Consider the following 12,740-nt stretch of genomic DNA (forward strand, 5'->3'; position numbering starts at 1 on the left):
ATGTCTCTGCCTCTCTCTGTGTGTGTCTCTCATGAATAAATAGATAAAATCTTTAAAAAAATAATAAAGCTCAGAAATCTTTGCCTTTTCCACATTCCCAGCCTTTGACTTTTGTTTCCAACCGCGAAGATGAAGAAAATAAATGAAGAGGCTGTATAAATCAGCAATCTGTAGAAATTCCTCTATTGAAACTGGTTTTGCGAGTGACATTTAAAATTCTAGAACTGTTAAAAAATAAAATAAAATAAAATTCTAGAACTGTTTAGGCAGGTATGGAACAAAGTTGCTCTTACATGTGAAGGGGGGGGTCAATTTTGAAACACAGTAATAAGAGGCAACCTACTTGAAGAGAATAATGAAGTCCTATTAAACACCAATGTAAAAATATATTCAAACTAGTGGAGAATTTGCTATTGTAAAACTAATTGTACTAACTACAAAACAATTCTCCATGAACAAATTAATGAGCCCCAACTCTTTCTCCAGTGAAATACAAGCTTGAGTAAAACTCACAGATAGGATAAATCCCTTGAGATCTCAATTATCTTTTACTATGTTCCAAAACTCCTAATCTAGGACATTAATTTCAGGGTATATAGGAGTTTATAAAAGATGATATTCTTTTTCATTCTAAAGCAAAGTAGTGAGTTTTCCCACCTCTTCCCCCCAAAATACCAAAACTTACCGCATAGTTCTTCTGTGTCAAGGTTGCTGAAAAGAAAAAGAAAAAAAAAACTGTTATTACTTTGGTAATATTTAAGTTTTTAAATAGTTAAATACTGTTATTCCCCAATCTATATTACTGTATTAATAGATGATATGTAGTTATGGTATTTCTCTCATAAATTCCACATTACTTAATCATATTAAATGACGATTACATCAGATTCTTTTTTAAAAAAACACATTTATTTGAGAGGGAGAAGCAGACAGCCTGAAGCAAGGCTTGATCCCAAGACTCTGAGATCATGACCTGAGCTGAAGACAAACGCTTAACCAACTGAGTCACTCAGGCACCCCGGTTATATCAGATTCTATCTTTGAACAAATAATTCCTGGGTTTGTGTTTTCCCCAATATCATTCTGGAGGATACTGCCTAAGTATTAAGCATATAGGCTTTGGAGCCAGAATGCCTGAGTTCAAATCCTGACTCTACCATTTACCACCCATGTAACCCTGGGTACTTGGCATCTCTGGGTCTCAGTTCTTCAACCACAAGATAAGGATAATAAGTTCTGTTTCATATGAATGCAATAGGATGTAAGTGAGTTAATACATATAAAGCAGTTAAAAGAGTAACTGGCATAAAAGGTTACTTAATAAATGTTAGCTATCATGATTTCTGACTTGATAGAATGGCTATAATGGTTCCATACTCAACCACTGAGGTTAAGTTTGACTCAATGCCTTTTTGTGTGTGTGTGTGTGTGTTTTTTCAATGCTTTTTTTTTGGAATGATCTCTAAAACATAACAAATATTCCATGGCGTAAATATTACATGTAAAGAATAGTCACCTCTTACTCTTATAAAGTATAGAACAGCAGAGAAAATATTCCTATCAAAACAACGTCTTGACCATGGCAGGCACAGTACAGGAATGCAAGAATGGTCCAAATATCAAGCAATAAGTCAATATAAGGTTACATTATAACCTAGAGGAGAACACTTGCATTAAATACTAGATGGGGAAAAAATAAATAAATAAAAAATAAAATAAAAATAAATAAATACTAGATGGGAACTTAATAAAATCCAACACTCCTAATTTTAAAGTTTAAATAAAATTGGAATAAGAGCAAACCTCTTAAAGATGGTAAGACTTACTAAAAGTCAGCTTGCAAACATCAATTAACTGAAAATCTTGGACACTGTCCAGCTGCCCCGCAGGTCAAAGCTCAATGGAACTAGCCGTGATCACCCAGTCCTCCTCCATGCGGCAGGCAGGCCGGGTATGAGTGGAAGCATTTCAAACACTGGGTCTTTTTTTTTTTTTTTTTTTTTTTACCAGTTCCATCACTAGTTGTAATATAATTTTAAATTCAGGATGTTATCCTCAGATGCTGAATATTTGATCTTGTTTCTTTTTTAATATTTGATTTTGGATAAAAGAGACTTCTGTGGTAGTTTCAGCGTGGGTTTCTGCTCCTTCATTCATTCATTCACCCCACAGGCATTCATTGCTGTGTGCCAGGCACTGTTCTAACCATCACAGGACAATCAGGGTGCAACAGGTACTGAGATGAGGATGTCTGCTCCCTAGTCTCTAGCAGCTGGATTTAGAGGTAGACTTGTACAGTAAATGATTAAAATGTGGTAAAATCGTTGCTATGGGGGAAGTGGCTAACTGCAAGAGTATCAGGGACTATAGAAGATGAAATTTTGCAGCGACATCTCAAGGGTTAAATGAGTAGAAAAGGCAGACAAAGGAAAAACATTCCAGTGAGAAGAAACACTATTTGCAAGAAAAATTATGCAAATGGGGAGTAGTTCCTTTGGCTGGAACATAGATCATTAATAAAGAAATAGGACTAAACAATGAAAAGCCTCATGTGATCATCTAGAAGGTTTCTGCATTCTCTCTTGTGAACTTGGCATCACAGAGGATTTTAAAGAAGGTGAGTGACATCGTCAGATTTATACTTTAGGAAGGTCACTAGCACATGGGTTGCAGTTAGACAAAAAGAGGGTGAAAAAGAGGCCTAGAGAACAGTTTGGACATTATTGCTAGGGTAATAATATATGTAAAATTCAAGGACTCCTATGCACCTCCATTGGATGGCCTTGCACACCTCCATGGGTTGATTACTCTAGTGTGGAATCAACTGGCCCAGACTAGTAATTCCAAATCTACAAAAAAATGCTCTTCACCTAACTCCCCCCACAGAGTTGTCATCATTTTATTTCATTTATCACATTCTTTCTCTGTATGTTTCTTCAAATCATTTGATTATACATTGCAGATATGCTATCCCTTTACCCCTAAATACTTCAGTGTGTATTTTCTACAAATAAGGATGTTCTCTTACATACAAGTGAAGAAAATTAATATTGATTCAATGCCATTATCAAATCTGGCAGTTCTCAGGACGCTGGATGGCTCAGTGGTTTCGCACCTGCCTTTGGCTCAGGCTGTGACCCTGGGGTCCCGGGATTGAGTCCCGCATCAGGCTCCCCACAGGGAGCCTGTTTCTCCCTCTGCCTGTGTCTCTGCCTCTCTCTCCGGGTCTCTCACGAATAAATACATTTAAAAAAATCTTAAAAAAAAATCTGGCAGTTCTCAAATATCTGTATATATATTTAGCCTACACCTTTTTCATGTCTTTTTGTGTAATTTATAGTGTATAAATATTAATACAGTGGTGCATACATAGGATTTGCAAGTCTTTTTTATATATTAGGATTTCAAGCCAAAAAACCATTACCTAATATGAGAGCTTGATCAGAGGTGCAGGATGGATAGGCAGAGATGGGGGGAAGGGCCAAAAGGATGGTCAGATGTGAAGGATTTTGAGGTGAAACTATCAAAACTTGGAATCTTACGGGATTCAGAACTAGATCACCTCGCAATTTTTAGTATCATTTCAAACGTTTTGGTCAACAAAACATACATGTCATTTCCTGACCTTAGTGTTTTCATAGAACTTCAGCCTTGGAAAAGGACATTAAAGGTCATGACATTGTTTTTTGTATTTTCCTCAGAATGGTTCACAGGTTCATAATGAGATTTCCAATTTTAAAGGAATAAACAGTCCAATCCACTATGAGAGCTGAATCACATGGAATATATCATAAAACATAGTTTGCAGTAATTTGCATGACATTAGTTCTACTTGGTCCTTAATAAAAGGCTACGTTCCCAGAGTACTATAGTGACTGGCCCCTCAAGCACCCCTTTATTTAGCTGTTTCTGTGCTATGTCATTTGTTGTGCGTAGAAAAGCATGGTTGTTTTTAGAGTAGCCTCAGATGGGTTATTTCTATATAACTGATTTCTTCCGAGATACCTCCGTCTGGTGGGAACGCGCGATTGTAAAGGAATATTCAGCCGCAGATAAGCCTATAGTATATCTGACAGCGTGTGATATTGTCCTGCTTCTTTTCACATTTATAGCAAGAAAACCTATAATCTTTTAGCTATGCTATTTTTTTTTAAAGAAAGCTAGCTGGAAAGAATAAATGCTAGTTACATTATAAACACTCTTATGGAAACAGACCCAGAGGGGTGTTCCTATCAGAATGCATCCTCAGCTAGATGCAAGGCAGGGGAAAGCACAGACATTCAGTGCAGCCCGACTGACAAGTGAGGGGGAGAAATGGAAACAAACTAAGTGCTCATTAGCTGAATAACTAAGCAAATTGCATATCATTACATAATCATTAAAATCTATCTAAAGACTTGTCAATAGCCTGAGAAAAGCTTATGTGTGGAAGTTATGTAAAAATGTGAAACCAGATATAAATGGTATACATAGGATCAAAAAAAATCAATTATATTAAGGACTTGGGAAAAAGTGAGTAAGAATGCCAACAGTGGGCCATGTTGCTTCTGGATGCTGGGACTCTGGGTGGGTTTGCCTTTTGCCTTCTTTACAGTTTTCCAAATCTTTTTGTCTTATTACAAGGTTTCATTTATAATGGGAAGAGCGAATTTTGTGATTATAGATAGAATGACTCAAGGATGCTAAGCATATAAGGTTCATATTGTCTAATTTATGAATCTACTTGATATAAATTACAATATATCTGTCTGTTTGTACCCACCACTCAATTCTGCAAAATGCACCACTCAGATGCTCCAAGTGCAACAAGGACACCACATGCACTGAAAACACCCTCATTTACACGTCTTAGGGGGAGCTGAGTTTTTGACTTTACTCTTCTGTGTTGGGCACTCTTGAGTTCTGAAGAGCTAAATCGCCCTCCTGAGAAGTATGTTTACTGTCAAGAAAAGAGAAAATATTTGGGAAGTGCAGACTGATCTCTACTTGGGAATTCAGCATCTTTCTAATATAACCCTTTAGAAGTCTGCTCTCAATTCTAGGGTCTACCTCAAAACAATTTTAGCTTCACATTAATATTCTTAGTTATCTCTGAAGCATTTTTCAATGGGTTTAGCGCTCTTTGCAGCATAAATAAGAACAAAGGATTATGACTTTCTTGCTGAAAAATCAGCCTTCTAAACTCCTTCTTTGCTTCTGATTATATTCAAGATTTTTAGCTTCTTCAAAATTAACACGCTGTGGATCTTAGCAGGAAGCTTTAACATCTAAGTCCCACCTCACATTTCACTGAGCTTCCAGTTCATCACCCGCCAGTCTGAACATTACCAGTGCAAAGAGGTTTCTTTCTTCAGTTGGCAAAACACTTTGCTAAACACTGCTAAGCTCCCTAATAACCCGAAGGAGTTAATTCTGGCTTATGAAGATGTTTACCTCCAGACAGTATTTGAGGCAAGGAAAATGTGACTCAGCAAGCAACACGCTTAGTTACTCCCTGATGGGAGCACTGTAGCGATGCCCACATTGGTTTATTGGCAGACTAGCAGGCTGGCTAAGTAACAAATATGCTCAGCCATCATAGTGTTCATCTTACAAAAGAATATTATGATCTTCCAATTCACTAAGAATTCACTAATAATCTGAGCAGAGTATCTTTCCATTATCATCAGAGCAAATGTGTTCAGCGAGTTCTGATGCACCAAACAAAACAGCATGAATGAAGATCAATAGGAGCAATATTGGGGGATCGGAAAAATGATAAAGACCCTGACCTTGCAGATACGTTGGAAGGGTTTTTTTAACCCCACGAAGTAGATTTGGTCATAAAGAGTCTGGTTGTCCTAGAGTCTGTCCCTCTGGTGGAAGGGGGACAGGGCAGACGGTGAGAAAGACTAGGGCCTAGATTTGGGATGTGCCTCCTCTGATGGAGTGGATGCTGTAGATACAAACTAAGATGAGCTGAGCTCTCTCAGCTGAGCCCTCTCCATCTAAAGCATCACAGATGCTTTAGTCTGATGCTGTAGTCAAAGGGATTTCAGGAACAGATTCTATTCAGATATTGCCATAGGCAGGGGCAAGTTTAGTCACCAGAGCCCTAACCCAAGAGGTAGCATGAGTGCTGGTCCCCGCTTGTAGAAGAACGACCATACCACACAGGTTATCTAACAGGGCCTTGGACTGTGCGATGAGCCAAGAAGACCAGAACCAGCATAGAAATGGAAATTGCTCTTTTTAAACATTAACATTTTTTCTCCCAGTGCAAAATGATCACCACAATCAAGTTAACTAATGCATCCATTACCTCACATGATTATCATTTTCTTAAAAACTGGTTTTTATAATCAAGACAAATACTCAGTTTCAGAAGCAAGGCAATATGTACGGCCAAGCTATCAACACGGTGTGACTGTATACACTCTGGGAAGAACTCTGTAAATCCCTCCTGCTGAAGGCCAAAATTGCCCCTAGAACCTAGAAGAGGTCAGATCCTGTAATTACAGGTAAAACAGTCCTAAGTATATGGAGATGAGGGCTGAAGAGTGTTGTAGCAGGCAGCATTTGGCAAGCAGCTGGCTTGAAGTGTGGAAGTAGAGTCTATAGTGATAATAGACTTTGCATTTGGTGTCCTCTATAGGAGGAATTTATAGGAGGCACACAAACAAGTATCTGAATCTTGCTAACACTGAGACAGATTAAGGTCAGACTACTTCCACACATAAACACAAGGTCTCCTGTGAGAGACACAAGGAGATTAGATAAGCATTCTATTTTTCAAGGCAAAAGTTAATCACTTACGTGTCCAAGACAATAAACATTTTCTATGTGCCTTGTACTGGGTTGACCTCCCCCAAGAAGGTTTGTTCAAGTTTTACACCCAACATCTATGAATCGATGGATTCATAGATGGAAATAGGATCCTTGTAGATATAATCAAGTTAAGGTGAGGTCATACTGAGTTAAGGTTGGCCCTGGTTTGGACTCAGAGGCAGACAGGGAGAAGAGGTCCTGTGAAGATGGAGGCAGAGACTGGAGTGTGATGTTGCCATGAGTCAAAAACACCAAGGACTGCTGGCAAGCACTAGAACCAAGGAAGTGGAAGAAGGACTAAGAATTCTCCCCTGGAACTTTGGAAACGGCATGGCCCTGCAAACAGCCTGGTGTTAGACTGCTAGCTTCCAGAACAGATTTCTGTTGTTTTAAGCTCCCCAATTGGTGACACTTTATCACAGCAGCCCTAGGAAGCTAATACATGTTTTACCACATGCTGTGATCGATTCCAAAGCTATACCCACAAAATAACACTACCTTTTCATTTCTGTGTCATTTTAGTAACTCTTGGGAATTTAGTGAACTGAAGATCTGGCTCGAAAGTTGGCAGTTACTATATTGCATTAGATGAACTGAAGTTTGGGAATTCCAAATGAAAGCTCATGGTACCCCAAAGAATCAAGCACAGGGAAAAATAAAAATAGATTTTTTAAAACCTCAAAGAACTCAAAGTTAAATAGCAGCAACATACTTGGAGCACTTGGCTTATGCCAGGTACAGTGTTGAAAGCTTTACCTGGTGTAGCTCACTTCCTACAACTCTGATTTCATGATCCCTATTGTACAAGAAAGGGACTAGGCCTTAGATAAGGTTCAGTATCTTATCTGAGGTCACACATATGAGTGGCAGAATCAGGATTCAAACCCAGGTGTGTTTAACTCAGGAAAGCTCTTGGGATGGCCGGGTGGCTCCGTGGTTGAGTGTCTGCCTTTGGCTCGGGGCGTGGTCCCAGGGTCCCAGGATCGAGTACCACATCGGGCTTCCTGTAGGGAGCCTGCTTCTCCCTCTGCCTGTGTCCCTGCCTCTCTCTCTCTCTCTCTCTCTCTCATGAATAAATAAAATATTTTTTGAAAATGCTTTTAGCCATGAGATACAGGAATTATGGACTCAGTGATAGATATCTGGAGTCATCAGTACAGGGGAGCACTCAAAACCATAGGGATAGTCAAACTACAAAGTGTTCACAGTTCATAGAAAGAGCCATGGATGGACACTTCGATGTTAAAGCACCATGTCATCACACCTACCAAAGGTGAAGGTAGTGATCTCTCCAATTTGCTTTTCCTTCATTGAATTCTGAAGTCACACAAGGGCAGGTACTTTATCCCACCTACTATATATAAATATTAAAAATAGGATCTGACACAAAGCAAGGACTGGATTAATACTTTTTGAACTGAATTCTAGAGATGACCATCATTTAAGACCCCAGTAGAGAACAATCCCAATTTATGATGAAAAAAATTAAAAACCTATGAATATAGTGAACCAAGGAAGTAAAAGATATCTGTACTGAAATCCTTAAGATACTGATGAAAGAAACTAAAGACACAAATAAGTGCAAGATGTTCTATGCTCATGAATTGGAAGATTATGTGTCCATGCTATCTAAAGCAATCTACAGATCCAATGCAATCCCTATCAAAGTTCCTATGGCATTTCTCAGAAATAAAAATAATAATCCTACAATGTGTATGAAACCACAAAAGATCCCAAATAGCCAAAACAATATTGAGAAGGAAGAACAAAGCTGGAGCCCATCATGCTCCCTGATTTCAAATGATATATATTACAAATCTATGATAAAACAGTATATTATTGGCATAAAACATAACAATGAAACAGATTAGACAGCCCAGAAATAAACCCATGAATATTCATAGTTAATTTATGTCAAAGGCGCCAAGAATACACAATGGGTAAAGGACCGTCTCTTTAATATATGGTGATGAGAAAGCTGGACAGCCACAGGCAAAGAATGAAACTGGGCCCCTGTCCTACACCAAACACAAAACTGAACTCAAATTGATCAGACTTAAATTTAAGACTTAAATGTAAAATGGAAATTAGGGATGCCTGGGTGGCTCAGCGGTTGAGCGTCTGCCTTTGGCTCAGGGTGTGATCCTGGAGTCCCAGGATCGAGTCCCACATCAGTCTCCCTGCATGGAGCCTGCTTCTCCCTCTGCCTGTGTCTCTGCCTCTCTGTGCCTCTCATAAATAAACAAATAAAAAAATTTAAAAAATAAAAAAATGAAATGGAAATTAAAGACTCAAAATTTAAGACCTTCAACAATAAAACTCCTTTTAAAAAAAGTGGGGGTAAGCTCCTGAACACTTGACTTTTTTTGGATTTGACACTAAAAGCAGAGGCAAAAAGAGCAAAAACAAACAAGTGGGACTTATCGCAGCAAAGCAACCCATTAATAAATGAAAAGACAAGCTATGGGATGGGAGAAAAATCTCTTAAATCTCTCTCTGATAAGAAGTTAATACACAAAATATATAAAGAACTCATACAGCTCAATAGCCAAGAAACAATCTCATTGAAAAACTGCCAGAGACTTGAATAGACCTTATTTAAAAGAGATACAAACGGCCCACAGGTGCATGACAAGGTGCTCGACAGCACTAGTCATTAGGGAAATGCAAATCAAATCCCCAAGGAGACACCACCTCACACCTGTCAGAATGGCTCTCCTTAAAAAGATGATAAACAGCAAGTGTTGGTGAGGGACGGAGGGGAGAGAATCGTCATGCACTGCTGTTGGCAATGCAAACCAGAGAGCACTACGGAAAACGGTGTGGAGGGTCCTCAGAAAACCAACAATGACACTACCACAAGTTCTAGCAATAAACACCCACAGCTGGGTATTGAAATGAAGAAAACAAAAATGCTAACTCAAGGAGCCGTGTATGCATCGCAGCATTATTTATAATGGTGGAGATATGGAAGCCACCTAAGTGCCTATCGACGGATGAGTGGATAAAGAAGTTTTGAGACATTCGTAGGACTATTATTCAGCCACGAAAAAGGGGACTCCTGACATCTGGGAAGACACGGAGGGACCCTGAAGGCATTATGTATGTGAAATAAGACAGAGGAAGACAAATACCACATTCTGCAGAGGAGGCTAAACAGGGCAGGCAGGGGATTAAAAAAAAGGTGGGGGGGCGTCAGCCCAGGGTCTCAGAAGTCTAGAAGAGAGTTCCAAGAGCTCTCGAGACTGAAGAAAAGATGCAGTAAGGCATGAAGAAGAATCAGTACAGTTCACATTTGAGGTCTTTGGCAACTTATGAACAACGCTTTCAGTCCTTCCCTGAGATTGGGGGCCTCAGAGATGCAAGAACCACGTCCACATGACTCTGAAGAAATGGGACACAAAAGCAAGAAATAAGGCAAAACTAAGGTGAGAGCTGGAATGGAGGGAGAAGGTCACGTCCCCAGGCTGGAACCAGCGGGCAGAGGGGACAGAGGTGGGAACCGGTGGGGAGATACCCGCCAGGAAGACACAGGGAGGAGGAGCCTGAAGCACAGGTATAGCCTGAGGATGGGGAAGCGTAGTTCTTTGTGCAGACCGAAAATCAAAACAAAACAAAACCAAAAAAAAAAAAAAAAAAGGCAGACAACTCATTGGTTCATATCCGTGACTGTTTTCTAATTTTTTCTTAGAAGTTTCTAAATCTGGCTGAGCAACTGAACCACCTGGAGACTGTTTTGTCTTTTCGTGTAGATTTTCAGGCGTAACACTTAGAGATGATGCTTCAGAAATTCAAGGTGTGGCTCTTCTGTCAGAAAAGGTGCCAAGGTGATTTTAGTAAGCAGCCTTTACCTGTCACACTAGGCCTCAAGTCAGGTATTTGTTAGAAGGGAAACCATCCGCAAAGAACACCTGTGTTATAATTTATTGGTTAATTGTGTAAGCATCAGCTCGACAACTCCGTCAGCCGAATCCCCTCTCCGACCTCCTTCCCTAGCTCTCCCGACGTCCAAGGTCCATTTAGCAGGAGACGGAACCCGCTCACACAGGTCAGCCTCCAAACAAAAAATGGCGCATCTGGCCTCTCTTGTAGGCCGCGCACAATGGCTAGTGGAGAAGACCGATGGGAATAAAACTCCCCCGAGTCACAGTCAAGTCTCCTCTCTCTGGACGGGTCCTAACACTTACTTGGGCCTCTAGGCCCGTCTTCTAACTCCAACTACAACCCGGCGTCTGCGGTCACCTTCTGGGCTTCTCCAGTTGGCCGGGCCCCTCAGCCCAGAGCCTGTTGGACAGGGCTGCTGAGCCCAGGCCCAGAGAGTCTCCGTCGTGAGGAGGGCGCAGGACTACACTTGAGGGCAGCTGCAGGTGCTTGGCCTACTTCTCACCTGAGAGCTGCCCTCACGGGCCACAAGCACCCCCGGGTGCCTGCCTCGCCCGCGCCGCCTTGTTCACGGCACGCGAAGGAGTCTTGTAGCTAACTGCGGGCATTAGTCAAGAGATGGACTTCGACACCTCCCATTCGAGGCTTCGCCCACGGGACCTTAAGTCACAGTTGTCTCCAAGGCTCTGATTTTGAGCAGCTTTGTGGACACAAATAATGTTGAAAACTGCACCTTGAGTGTTGCCGCATATGGAGAGTATAACGGATCTGTGTTTTACAGACATTCTTTTCGCAAAGGTATTTCGTATGTAGAGGAGAAAAAAAAAAACCCAAACCCTACTCTGACTTTCCAGTTGTCTCACATAAATAAGGAAATACTGGGGATGCCTGGGTGGCTTAGCAGTTGAGCTCCTGCCTTAGGCCCAGGGCGTGACCCCGGGGTCCTGGGTTCGAGTCCCGCATTGGGCTCCCTGCATGGAGCCTGCTTCTCTCCCTGCCCATGTTTCTGCCTCTCTCTCTGTGTCTCTCATGAATAAACAAACAAAATTAAAAAAAAAAAAAAAGGAAATACTGGGGTGGAGGCTCTGGGAAAAATAATAAAAGTTTACCAGACACTGTTTTCATGGCTGAGATTTCTCATTGCCAAATTGTAAAATAACCACTAGCAGCTGCTGGGGCTTAGTTATGCTCTCAACTGTGAGAGGATGCTGAGCTCTAATTGGCTGGCTGACATCTGTACCTTCCAGAACTGAAAAGCTGTCCCGTGGCTCAGGTCCTCATAGGACAACGAGCATGGGGCTCCCCACTGTTCCAATTCCCTTTTCTGTTGTGGTCTCAGTGCTTCCTCTCTATGCCTCAACCCCGAGCCCCTCCCTGGCTGCCCCCAATCAGGGCTCCTCCCAGTGTCTGCTGGGGAGTTCTTCCCTTTTCCTTTTCCGGTCTTCATTCTTATTTCTTCCACCTCCTGCTATGTCTCAAACCAATGAGCTGTGACACTGAAAAGCTTAGTCTCTACAAGGCAGTAGACATCTCTTGCTTAGTCTACTCATCTCTTCATTCTTCTCTACCATCACTCCCCCAATCTCTGGGGAACCTGCCCCCAACTATAGGTTTCTTAAGGAGCTGCTGACCCAATACCCCAGTTCCTCCCTACCTCAGCCCAATCCACTTGGCCACATGCATGTGCAAGAAAATAGTCTCCTCTCCCCTCAGCTGTGATGAACAGCCCCGGACTGAGCCCACTGTGTAAATGGGGCCATTGAGAGTGCTCCCCGGGGATTTTGTGCATGGCCTCTTAAGAGCACAGCTCACTCTTACCTCTGGAGGGGCTATCCTATCTAATAGGATAGAGCCTCGCACTACCGAAAGCCACTCACCCTTCTCGCCACATGGCACAATCTTATCTGTGGTAGAAGGAAGAGAGACAATCCTGAGAGAGAAACAACTGGAGGGAGAGGCAGGAGAAGCAGTGGGACAGCATGAATGAATAAGAATAATGACCCCAAGTCCCTAGATTCCCTGTGACAAGCTGTTACACCAAGAGTCTCTCT

The 12,740-nt window shown here is 41.3% G+C and overlaps 1 protein-coding gene across 1 annotated transcript in view; it reads right to left on the reverse strand.

Moving 5' to 3' along the window:
- NECAB1 (N-terminal EF-hand calcium binding protein 1) overlaps positions 1 to 12,740 on the reverse strand; it is a 186,962-nt gene that overhangs the window by 111,598 nt on the left and 62,624 nt on the right. Inside the window, exon 4 of the mRNA XM_041768387.1 lies at positions 686 to 711. Coding sequence (XP_041624321.1) covers positions 686 to 711 — 26 coding nt within the window. The remainder of the gene's footprint in view (positions 1 to 685; positions 712 to 12,740) is intronic.

This window comes from Vulpes lagopus, chromosome 9 (genome assembly GCF_018345385.1).
Source record: "Vulpes lagopus strain Blue_001 chromosome 9, ASM1834538v1, whole genome shotgun sequence".
Classification (NCBI taxonomy): domain Eukaryota; kingdom Metazoa; phylum Chordata; class Mammalia; order Carnivora; family Canidae; genus Vulpes; species Vulpes lagopus.